The sequence below is a fragment of the Talpa europaea genome (assembly GCF_964194135.1).
Source record: "Talpa europaea genome assembly, chromosome: 12".
NCBI lineage: Eukaryota > Metazoa > Chordata > Mammalia > Eulipotyphla > Talpidae > Talpa > Talpa europaea.
In genome coordinates, this window is record NC_140079.1 from 4,340,653 (window position 1) to 4,353,254 (window position 12,602).

General features: G+C 43.2%; 1 protein-coding gene across 1 annotated transcript; it reads right to left on the reverse strand.

Annotated features, from left to right (window-relative positions):
• Window positions 1-7,659: 7,659 nt before the first annotated feature.
• Window positions 7,660-8,499, reverse strand: LOC311180628 (olfactory receptor 7A10-like; the record flags this gene model as incomplete). Its single annotated transcript, XM_084248545.1, has 1 exon — window positions 7,660-8,499. The coding sequence occupies one exon, from the start codon at window positions 8,497-8,499 to the stop codon at window positions 7,660-7,662; it is 840 nt and encodes a 279-aa protein (XP_084104671.1).
• Between the last annotated feature and the right edge of the window lie 4,103 nt (window positions 8,500-12,602).

Below are 12,602 nucleotides of genomic sequence, written 5' to 3' on the forward strand. Positions count from 1 at the left end.
GGCCAAGAATGCCCAGAAGAGGAGGGGCTGCAGCGAGGCCTCTTCTGAGAGCCCCAGGAGGGTGAACGCTGTGGGGTGGGTTTGGTTTCCTGGCGCCAGGTCGCTGGTGAGCCTGGGGGATGGAGACAGAAGTGATGTCAACTTAACCACAGCAGAGCAGTCACGGAATGAGTTTACATGGGGTGATTTCATTTAAAATAATTAGGTAATCAATTTCATTTCTTAGAGCTAGATCCCGTTACCCAAATTTTAAAGGCTGTTAAGTGACTCACCTTCCCCTGATACTGAAAATAATTAGCCATTCTTACATTTTATGTAAACATATTTCTAAGTCAAAATTGTCTCTGAAAAATTCCTAATATTTTCTTTTAAATACATTTGATCAATTGCTTTTCCAAATATTGTTGGAATCATGGAAAAAAGCAATGAGACCGACTTTGAATAATCCTAGCCCCTGGGTGTCCCTGGTGGCACAGGGGCTAAGTCTCACGGCTACCACTGGTACAGCCTGAGTATGATCCCCAGCCAGGGAGTGACCCACAATGGCACAGCAGACCTCTCATATCTCCCCGCTGCTCCCCTCAGCAGTGTATTTCAGTCGATCTGCCTGTCCTGCCCTCCATTCTGTCTCTGTCCTCCCTCACCCACTGCACCTTTGGCCTGCACCCTAGTTCTTCTATGCATACATAATAAATAAGATTTTTTTTTAAAAAAAGAAAAATCCTAGCCCCAAGTAAGTTTTCTGCGAAGTATGTGTGTAGTCTCAGAAAATAATATTTCATATGGTGCTTACTATTGTTAGGTAAAATTATGTAGTTGGATGAAGAGTTAGAACCAAGAGGAAGCTTGTATAATCACTTCCAATTAACAGACTTCGAACAAAAAAATCTGAGGCAGCAGGATTTATCTATGAAGGAGACATCATGTGGCAACAATATGTGCATGAGAAGAACATGATACAGTTTGCTTTGCAATATACTTCACTTAAAGTTGCAGTTTCCAAGAATCAATGCATGATATTTAAGTGTGAAATTAATGTATTCACTATACTCTGACACCCGACCCTGTCTTAGTTTAGGTGGGAATAGTCGAAAAATAAATACATATTGCATGAGCTATAGGAAGAATATGGTCTCACAAAAATAATGACAAGTTGAGAAAGACAGGAACAAGCTAAAATAGTTGTGGAGAACACGCAAGAGGAATTTCCATATCCTGAGACTCACATCCATCAGGGGTCAGTCCTGGGTTTACATGAATGCAGTCCAAGAGAATAATTAAAGCATGTAGGAAAATGTCCGATGAGAGTGCATTGTCTGACTACACTGGACAATGACATTTCTCTTCCATCAGTTGTGTGTGCGTGTGTACGTGTGTGTGTCGTTTCTGCATGTATGTGTAGGTAGGTAAGCCACATCGCAGAGTAAAAGGCAGCTCTGACTTTAGGCAACCTCAGAGTATCTGGCATCCAAGGCATACAGGAGAGAGGTATTTAAAAGGTGAGTTCTTAATAATGAGGGAGAGACCATGTGAGTGAGGCCCCAACTGAAGAGCCAGGCCAGGTGGAGAACAGTTTCCTTGGACACCAGGGCCCCCAGGCTGATGGACCCGCTGTCACTCCACTCGCCTGTGATGGGGTTGACAGTGGGCTCCTGATCTGAGTGTTGTTTCTATACCTGTTCCCCCCTCACGTGAGCACACACTGTGACATGATGCAGTAGTGTCTGAGACTGTCCCTCCTCTGGTTTTTCGTTTTTGTGGAAGTGATTCTTTGCTTTCCTTGGGTTTATATTTTGATCTCCCTTTGACACAGATAAACTGGTCCTTGTTTTTCTCCTCGTCCAACAAGCAGTGTCCTCCCCAGACAATATTCCATAAAATCCTGCTTGTGCCCCAACAGTCTGTCCCTTTCATCCGTGTTTATTCCTGAGACCATCATATCCCACATGCGCTATTCCTTGTGCTCAACCCTCTCTAGCATAACGTAACATCCACATGAGCAGGGTCACCAGCTAGTTTGCTCATTTTGGGATCATCATATAGAAACTATGTCAAGGAATTGTAATTCATAAAATGAATGGAATAGCAAGAAAAACAGAGCCTGGATAAATATAGTGGGATCAGCATTGAATGCATTAAGCACAACGGATTACAAATCTAAGACTTTGTGAAGAAAGGATATAACAAGAACTTAATCACATCCACTGGTTCTCTAAAACGTAAAATGGCAGAATTGAAAATGAAAAAATAGATAAAGACACTTTTTCCAAAGCACTGAAAAATGCAGATCCAAAGCTCTCATTTCTCTCTAGAAAAACAAAAATAGATTCCAATGTACTTGAGGAAATATAATTTGTCCTTTGATACAGAAGAATGTGATCCAGGAGATGGGAAGGTGGGGGCTGTTTTTAGGAACAAATTGGCTGCCCATGGACCCTTTGTCTCTCTTGTATGCAGAAGCTTTTCAGTTTATGTAGCACCACCTGTGGCTTCCTGATTTTCATGTCACACAGGAAGTCATTGTCTATGCAAATACCAGAGAGCACCTAAATATGTGTTTTCCAAAGGAGACACCTAGATGGGCAGCAAGCACATGAGGGGGTGCTCAGGATCACTCACCAGGGAAATGCAAATCAAACCAGGAGCTGTCACCTCACAGCTGCTGACAGAGCTCCCAGGGAGATGACCAAAGGTCAGCACTGGGAGTGGGGCACAGAGAACCCTGGGGTGCTGTCAGTGGGCTAATACACCACTTCAGGCACAGTGGGTAAGAGAACAGAGGTGCCTCAAAATATCAAAGATAGATCCCCCCATGATGTGTTCATACATGTACAAAGGCAATGAAAACAGGACATTAAACTTCCTGTTTATTGAAAAAATAAAAATTAATATTTATTTTTTAATTTAAAAAATAAAAATTAATTAAAAATTTAAAAAATTAAAATTAAAATTAAATTAAAATTAAAAATTAAAAATTAATTAAAAATTTTAAAAACCTATGAGTCCATCAGTGGATGAATAAAGAAAATAATGTGTACACATTAGATATAAAATATACATGTGCTATATATATATAGTGCTGCTCTTAATTATTCAAATGAATATACATGGATTATGTAAAACATATAATGTGTAATACACACACAGGATATTGTGTTGGTATAATGCACATTCTATATAATAAAATATCAAATAATATCCAGTCAAGAGAAGGAAGGACACCCTGCCCTTTGTGACAACCGAGCACCTAAGAACGTTGTGCCACGTGACACAAGTCAGAGAACTACAAACACTGGACATCACTTCTGAGTGTGGTCCTAGAACAGACTTAAATAGCTTCCATGGACCAGGGTGGGGAATTTGGAAGAGGCTGTTTCAGGACGCAAACTTGAAACTGCACAATCTACTGCATTGTGACAGAGTCAACAGTATTTTCTTACAACATTCAAAGTTACCAGGAGATAATTTCTTAATCATTTTGTGACAAAAATAAATATTAATTGTGTGTATTGATGGAGGTGTCAGCTAGTGCTCCAGGGGTCATCATATTGCAGTATATAAATATATGAAATCAACATGTTTTTCTCTAACTTTCACACTGCTTCAATTCAATTAAATCGCAATGAAAATACAACAAATCACAAAAGTGAGGAGACATAGTAATGAGGTAAAACAGATGTGACATGAACACAGTGTGTGTAATTTATTATTACTAATACGAATGGAAGAAACAGCCTTTCTTTTAATACATAGTGGGACACAATAGATCGACAGAGGCCCACACAAAATGGAAAACTTTTAAACATTTTGCCCAAAAGCCTATGTATATATGTGGGAGAATTAAGTGCAAAACACTTATTTTGATAAACTTCAATTCTGATTGAATATTTGAATCACAAACCAAAATAAAATGCAGGCCCTAAGTAAATAAATTGTAGGAGTGAGTGCAATTTATAATTGAAAAAACAAAATTCTAACAAGGAAAACTATACAGATTTTCCAGGAATAGAGTGGTTGCAGAGTAAAACTCTTTAGTCTCCCCCAACTGACATTAAAGAAAAAGTATTACTTCTGTGAGCACCTGCTATGAGGGAACACTACACACTGTTCCTCTCTTCAGCTGCTCTGTGAGGTCATCTGCCTCCATTAGTCTGGCTCTTTCTAACACAGATCACCTCCTCATTCACCCCATCCTAAAAATGAGCCCCTCACTTCAGTGCCGACCCCATCACATTTAATCCTTTATTTTCCCGCTGTTTTAACGTCAAACCTACTTGGCTCTGTCCTAACTTTGCTGGAACCACATTAAGCCCCCCACTCCCCCTTCAGTCTCTTCCTAACAGATTTTCCTTCCTGTCTATTCACTGTCAGCACCATCTCTGTATTGTTGAGAGCAGTGGGCAGTTTTGAGTCACAAATTAAGTAAATTAATTATAAATTGACGAGTCAGTCAAGCAAGAGAACAAGGGAACCTCTTGTCCCTGGGCCTGTTTTGATCTCTGTGACCTGAGGCAGAACTTCTCAGTTTGCATTTTCCCTGGATCTGTCCCAAGTGCCTGCTGGGCTCTGAGACTCACCTGGGTGGGGGCTGTGAGGGGAGCTTCTCCATGGAGCATCTGAGTCCCTCCTGGACGCTTGAGGATGGATCTGGGCTGTGTCACAGACAGGATCTCAGGAGGGCGCCAAGGGCTGGTCCCTGGGCAGAGGTCGGGCTCCACAGACAGGAATCATGTCCTCTCCAGTCCCGGGTTGGACAATCTGAGGGACCGAGGGAGACAGGGTATTTACTGCCTTCCACGCGGTCTCATTAGCCACAGCTCACTCTCCTGCCCCAAGCTCTGAGCTCATGATTTCCCTGTGGACACTGGACTGGACAAAAGCAAAGTTTCTTAATGATTCTCTGATCCCAAGAGATTAGATTAGATGTCAACTGAATCCAGCTGTTGTTTCTCCTTTTTCATGAATTGCCACATCTTCCAGAGCTGTAACTACCCAGCCCCCTATTCTCACTCTGTGCCTGAGGAGCCTGTGTGGACTTGATGTCCTAGATCATCAAGGCACAAATGTGGTGGGGGCATAGACCCCCCCCCAATGTGTCTAATAGTGCTATTCCTCTCTCATAAAGCAGAGAACCGAGTTCCTCTAGATAAAACTTTAGAAACCACACTCCTTGTGTTCATGGCACTTTTGCAAAAACAAGTAGGAATTTCTTTTTTCTGTTTATTGTGCTGTGACTGCAGCAGCCTTATGTTTGAGTCTCCTGAAGGAAACGACTGTGTTCCTAACCTGCTTAACATTCAGTCCTTAGAGTGAAGATTTTTATAATTGCTACCCTCGCTCTGAATCCTGTGCACCGCCTTGGCCCCCCGAAGATTAGGCTGGTGTCCTGCTTAGAGCACCGGGAAGTGCTAACACACATGCCACGCCACTGCCCCACGGGGCGCTGCCCATAAAAGTCCACTCCTGATACCAGGCGTCACCATCCTCACAGGTCACTGTCCTCGTCCCGAGCAGCAGTTGTCTCAGCAACCTCTGTAACATGCCCAGACCTCACTGGTAAACCAGGGTCTGTGACAGCACCAGTGAGGCAGGAGGAGGCATGACAACGACTCCAAGTGAGGGTCTCCAATTGCTTTTGGAGCAGCCAGAGGAAGGGCTTGTAGTGACTTGTGAGGGACTCGTCTCAGTACTGAAACTTCTTTTGGAAGACAATAGATTTTCCTTCACTTTCTTGTCTTTAGTGTCTACTTTGTTGCCACACAACACAGTAGGATTTTTCACACCCCCCATGTCAGGTCTCTATTGCAAGTTAGACACATTCTTGGAAAAAACTCAGTGTCACATCAGACAATCTGTTGGCACATGGGCTTGGAGTAACAGCCTCTCTCCGTCCACCAGGTGTCTCCTAACCGCTGGGCACCTCACGTTGAACTTGACACATCTCAGGGGTAGGGAACAGGAGAGGATGGGCCTCAACACCCCACATTTCTTGTGTGTCTGTAATTGTCAGAATTAGGCTGTGCAAATATGTCCTCCCTGTAGCAGGCTGTCTTAGTGTTGTAGTGATGTTTTCGTGTACTGCACCGAAGCATTTTGGTTGATATATTCCCAATTATTTACATTCTCCTTTGTTTCCTTGCTGCTGGAGATGAATCCACTAACACACCTGAAATTTATATTCTAGAGTGTGTTGCCCAAGTTTTCTTCTATATGTGTTATGCTTTAGGTCTTTCAACAAGGACTTTTATTCATTTTTTTTAATTCATTTTGAATTGATTTTTGTGTGTTTGGACATGGAGTCATCTAGTTTCATCCTTTTTTTTTTTTTTTTTGCGGGACCCTCGAAGGCAGCCGGGGAACGAACCAGCGATGCAGAGGCTACGGGCAGCCTTGCAGCCCAGTGCTTAACGGCTGCGCCACCAGGGGAGGCCCTAGTTTCATTCTTTTGCATGAATGTCCAGTTTTCCCAATGCCATTAACTGTAGAAGCTCCTTGCACCAGTGTGTATATTTGACTCCCAATTTTTCCCCCGTCACTCTCCAGGAAAGGAGAGGAATGAAGTGCTAAATAATCCTAAATACCAGAACTTCCCACCAAGAACACTCTGGGCTGCGACATTATTCAATTATGAACATGAATAAAAGCTTCCCCAGGCAGAGAAGCCCATGGCGTGAGTCACTGTCTGATCTGCCGGCCTGACAATAAAAGCTGACCAGAGTTCTTCTACAGGAAAGCAAAAAATGGGGCGGGGAGAGGAAGGATTAGGGTCAAAATAAGGGGGGGTGCAATTTTACGGGTATATAACCAATATGAAAAATGCCTACATTGAGCAAAAATGAAAAATGATGTAAGAATTATATAAAAAAAAAAGAAATGACACAAAGCCCTGCGCAAAATGACAAGAACAGGAATCTCATGGGTCAAAAACAAATCACCAAAAGGAAGGCAGGAAAGGGCAGAAGTGAGGGGCAGCTGCTCATCACCTCTCGGCGCGCATGGGTGCTGGGACGGGACAAGATTCTTCTGCTGGTAATTATGAGTTGTATGTTTTCACCCGATAGAGTTCTGCATATTTTCCCTCCTTTCTTTCCTTTATTTGTAAGTACCTAGTTTCCTGTCTTAAATATTTTACTAAAGAAAAATTCACACAGATTTTGATATTTTTAATACTGAGCCCAGGAGAATGACCAGTTAAGAACAATGAAGGAGGGCCTCCCCGGTGGCGCAGCGGTTGAGCGCTGGGTTCCGAAGCTGCCCGCAGCCTCTGCAGCGCGGGTTCGATCCCCGGCTGCTCCCCGGCCACCGGAGGAGGGTCCCACATGGTGCGCAGACCTCTCCTGCCGCCCGCTGCTCCCCTCAGCAGTGTACTTTGGTCCTTCTGCCTGTTCTGCTCCCCGCTCTGGCTCTGGTGAATTCTCTCACCCTCCCGCGCTTCTGACTGTGCCCAGTGCATGTATAAATAAATAAATAAATAATATAAAAAAAATAACAATGAAGGAAATATAGAAAACGTACTTATAACATATAATAAACTTATGTCAAACTGTGTACATAAGATAAACACATTATCTCTGACTGACTGAGGACAGGATCATGACTTAGTCTGTAGACTGTGAGCCCTGCTGCTCCCGACCAGACAATCTGAGGAAGTGGCCCCCGTCACGGTGGGGTTGCTCTGCAGCTGAAGAGCCTCACCAGGGCCTGCTTTATGTCCTTGTTTCTGAGACTGTAGATGAAGGGGTTCAGCATGGGGGTGACCACCGTGTACATCACCGAGGCGGTTGCACTGTCCCTGGAGTCGTGGGTTGCGGCGGAGCTGAGGTACACGCCGAATCCCGTCCCGTAGAACAGCGAAACCACGGAGAGGTGAGACCCGCAGGTGGAGAAGGCTTTGTACCTGCCGCTCGCTGACGAGATTTTCAAAACAGAGGACACAATCTTAGAGTAAGAGAAAAGGATGCCACTGAGAGGAATCATCCCCACAACCCCCGCTGCTAAATATATCAGCAGCTCATTGAGGAAGGTGTCAGAACAGGCAAGCTGGACCACCAGGTCCAGTTCACAGAAGAAGTGAGGCATTTGCAGCTGTGAGCAGAAGGACAGTCGCAAAACCATTAAGGTGTGTAACAGAGAATCCAGAAGACTTAACACCCAGGACGCAAGAAGCAGGAGGCCACAGAACTGGGGGTTCATGATGACCATGTAGTGCAGGGGATGGCAGATGGCCACAAACCGGTCATAGGCCATGGCTGTCAGGAGGAAGTTGTCCACTCCTCCAAAGAGCATGTAGAAAAACATCTGGCTGAGACAGCCCGCGTAGGTGATGGCTTTGTTCTGTGTCTGGATGTTCAGCAGCATCTTGGGGATGGTGGTGGAGGTGAAGCCGATGTCGGCAAAGGACAGGTTGGCGAGGAAGAAGTACATGGGGGTGTGCAGGTGGGGGTCCGTGACGATGGCCAGGATGATGAGGAGATTCCCAGTGACCGTGACCAAGTACATGGCCAAGAATGCCCAGAAGAGGAGGGGCTGCAGCGAGGCCTCTTCTGAGAGCCCCAGGAGGGTGAACGCTGTGGCGTGGGTTTGGTTTCCTGGTGCCAGGTCGCTGGTGAGCCTGAGGCATGGAGACAGAAGTGATGTAAATTTGACAAAAGAAAAGCAAACAGAAATGATGTTAAATGGTATGATTTTATTTTAAATACATTCAGCTAATAAATTTCATGTTTTGGAGCTAGTGCCTGTTCCCTGAAATTTTCAAGGTGCTAATGACCCGCCTGCTCTTGATGCTGAGAATTAGCTATTCCTACATTTAATACAAAGGTTTTTCCATGTCAACATTTCTTGAAAATGCCCTGAGATTTTCTTTAAATATGGACGACCGGTTATATTATCCACTTATTGCTGGAATCATGGAGAAAAGCAGCGAGAGTGACTTTGAAAATTCCTTGCCCTTGGGCCTCCTTGGTGGCCTCGGGGTTAAGCATCAGGGCTACCACCTCAGTAGCCTGAGTTCAACTCCAGCCTGGAGCTGACCCACATGGTGCAGCAGACCCCTCCTGTTTTGCCAGCGCTCACCTTCACAGTGTGTGTCAGTAGATCTGCCTGTCTTGCTCCCCACTCTGTCTCTCGTGAGCCTCTCATCCCCTTCCCCTCTGGCCTTTGCCCCAGTTCTATACATAAATAGTGAGTAAGTCTTTAAAAAAAATAAAAAAAGCAAAATCCTAGTCCCAAACAAGTTTTCTCCTAAGTGTGTGTGTAGTCTCACTAATTAATATTTCATATGGTGATTATTGTTGTTACGTAAAAGAATGCAGTTGAATGAAGAGGTAGATCTATAGGAAACTTGGGGAATCACTTCCAGTTAGGAGACTCGGAACAAAAAACATCTCAAGTCAACGGGATTTGTTTTATATGAAGGACATATGATGTGGCAACAATTTATCCATGAGAAAAACATTTGGATTTGGGGAAAAGCCAGAAAATGATGTCACTGCAGGAGCGTTGCTGGCACAGTTACAGATCCCAGAAGTAGGGGTGTGACAGGAGGGGGCTCTCCAGGTAGGGGGTGAGAGGAGAGGCCCTGGCATCATGCTGCTGTGGAAGTTCCTACACAGGACATTGTGCATTTGCTGATCTTCCTTGTGTGGATTGTGTTACATGTGCTGTGCCTAAGTGTAAGTTCTATGCACTACATGTATCAGTTTTCCATAATTTAAACCCTCTGTGAAGTATAATTTGTTTCCCTCAGCTTTCGTTTCATTTAAATTCTGAATATTCGATTACAGAACGCAGCTTTAACTTGGGATTGATGTCGAATCTGTGCTTCGCTTTACCTGTAATAAGTGGTTGTTTCTCTTACTTAGCCACACACACACTTTCTTATCCAAGATTAGAGGATTTTGTCCTGTGCACTGAGGCAGAGCTGGGAATTGGAAATCAAATCACTAAGGACAAAGGAAATAGGAAGTGTTTCACTTTTCCAAGAATGAGCTCTCCAAATTGTTGTATAGAAAGTTGCTGTTTTCTTCTGCATTATCTGACACTGGCTACCTAAAAGCAAAGAATCATGGTTATTGTAGCCTTATTTATTTCTTCATGTATTCATCTATAACTGAGGTAATTTTGGGGTTCCCCCTCCCAGTGTTGCTACCATAGAGCACTGCCACCAACTCACCCATATTCCACCACCTCAGACCACTGTGCTTCCTTCCCTCTTTGCTCTTTTCCCTTCCCTCGGCCCTCCCTCCTTGGTGGTTCAGTTCTGTAGTCAGCTGTCAACGGTGAGTGTTTCAGCTTGTCTTAATCTGTTAATTTAGTTACTTTATATTCCACATATTAGTCACACCATCTGTCTGATATTTATTTTCTCCTAACTTATTTCAACTAACATTATGATTTCAAGTCCTAGCCATGTTGCCACAAATGGCACACATTTTCCTTTTCGATTGCGGAGTAATGTTCCATTGTGTATATATGAAAAGTTCTTGATATATTCATATGTCAGGGTGTATCCTCTATAATAAATAGTGCACAGTCAACATGGGAGTTCAAGTTTTCTTCAAATTAGTTTTTTGAATTTTTTGGACAGATGCCTAGGAGTTGAATTGGGTAAAATGGCAGATCCATGTTTTCTGTTTGAGACACGCCCTGACTGCTCTCTGTGAGGGCTGGACCAGGCTGCCCTCCCACCTGCAGCGAGTGTGGCCCACTGCCCTGCATCTGAACAGCATCCCGTCAGGGTCAGGTCCTTTGCACCGTCTGCTTCTTGGCAGGCCCCAGTTACCCTCAACTCTGACTAGAATAAGCTGATTGGGTGATAAATGAATAGGTTAATGAGTACAAATACTGTTTAATATTGGAATCATCAAGGTCTTTATTTAGAAGTTTGTGATGTTTCTGTGACCAGAAATCTGCCATAGGAAATTTAAAATTCTTGCATATATTGACTAATTTGTAATACAGTTGCTTTTGCTATATGTCATTTCAGTTCAAGTTGCAGTTTCCAAGAATCTCTCTATCATATTGAGAAATTAATGTATTCACCATATTCTGACGCACCACCCTGACTCAGTTTCGTTGGCAATAGGTAGTTGAATACATATTTCATGAGCTCTATAAAGAATATGGTCTCACAAAAAATGATGACAAGTTGGGAAGAAAGACAGGAAAATGCTAAAATACTTGTGGAGAACACGCAAGAGGAATTTTCATATCCTGAGACTCACATCAGACCTTGGTACATGAGTGAAATAGAATAGAATCAGTGTAGCACGTAGGAAAATGTGCATTTTCTGAACACACCGGGACATGGATATACAGTTCCCTTCTATGAAGTGTGTGTCCACATGTAAGTGTGCATGCATTTCTGTGTGTGTGCGGGTAGGTGAGCTGCATCACAGAGTAAAAGCAGGTCTGACTTTAGGCCATAGTAAGAAGAATCTGGCATCATTGCATACAGGAGAGATGTATTTGAAAGGTCAGTTCTTGCTAATGAGGGAGAGACCCTGTGAGTGAGGCCCCAACTGAAGAGCCAGGCTGGGTGGAGAACAGTTACCTTGGACACCAGGGCCCCCAGGCTGACAGACCCGCTGTCTCTCCAACTGGACTCCTGATCCAGTTGTTTTTGTGTCTGTTCCCACTTATGTGACCACACACTGTCATATGATACAGTAGTGAATGAGATTGTCCCTCCTCTGGTTTTTCTTTTTTGTGGATTGATTCTTTTGTTTTTCTGGGCTTTAGGATTTGATCATTCTTTTGACACAGATGAACTGGTCCTTGTTTTGCTCCTTGTTCGACAAGCAGTGGCCTCCCCAGACAATATTCCATAAAATCCTGCTTGTGCCCCAACAGTCTGCCCCTTTCCTCCGTGTTATTCCTGAGACCTTCATATCCCACATGCGCTATTCCTTGTGCTCCACCCTCTCTGTCATCATGTAACATCCACATGAGCAGAGACTTTAGCTAGCCTGTCCACCCTTTGTTTATTGAGCCAAAATTTAGAAATAACCTATGTGACCATTAGTGGATGAATAAATAATGTGTACGTATATAGATATAAAATATGTATGCGCTCTCACTCTCTGTATATGATTCCTCTAATTGTCTATAATAAGTATCATGGATTATGTAAAACATATGATGTGTGTTGTTATAATACATTGTGTCGTTGTAATATATTCTATATAATAAAATATCAAATAATAATAATCAAGGAAAGAAGGTCACCCTGCCTTTTGCGACAACACAAGCACCTAAAAATGTTGTGCTCCATGATAGAAGTAAGAGAACTAGAAATACTGGATATCACTTATGAACGTGGTCCTAAAACAGACTTCATTTGGTTACAGGCACCAGGGATGAGAGTTTCGAAGAAGTTGTTTTAGGATACACACTTGAAACTGCTGAATGAATAAGGTTCTGGTTCTACTGCATTGTGACGATATTCAACAGTAATTTATTATAACCTTCAAAGTTGTGAAGACATCGTGTGTTAATCATTTTGTGACAAAAATAAATATCAGTTGTGTGTATTCACGGAGGTGTTGGCTAGTGCTGGGGTGGTAATCATATTGCATTATATAAATATATCAAATCAACATGTT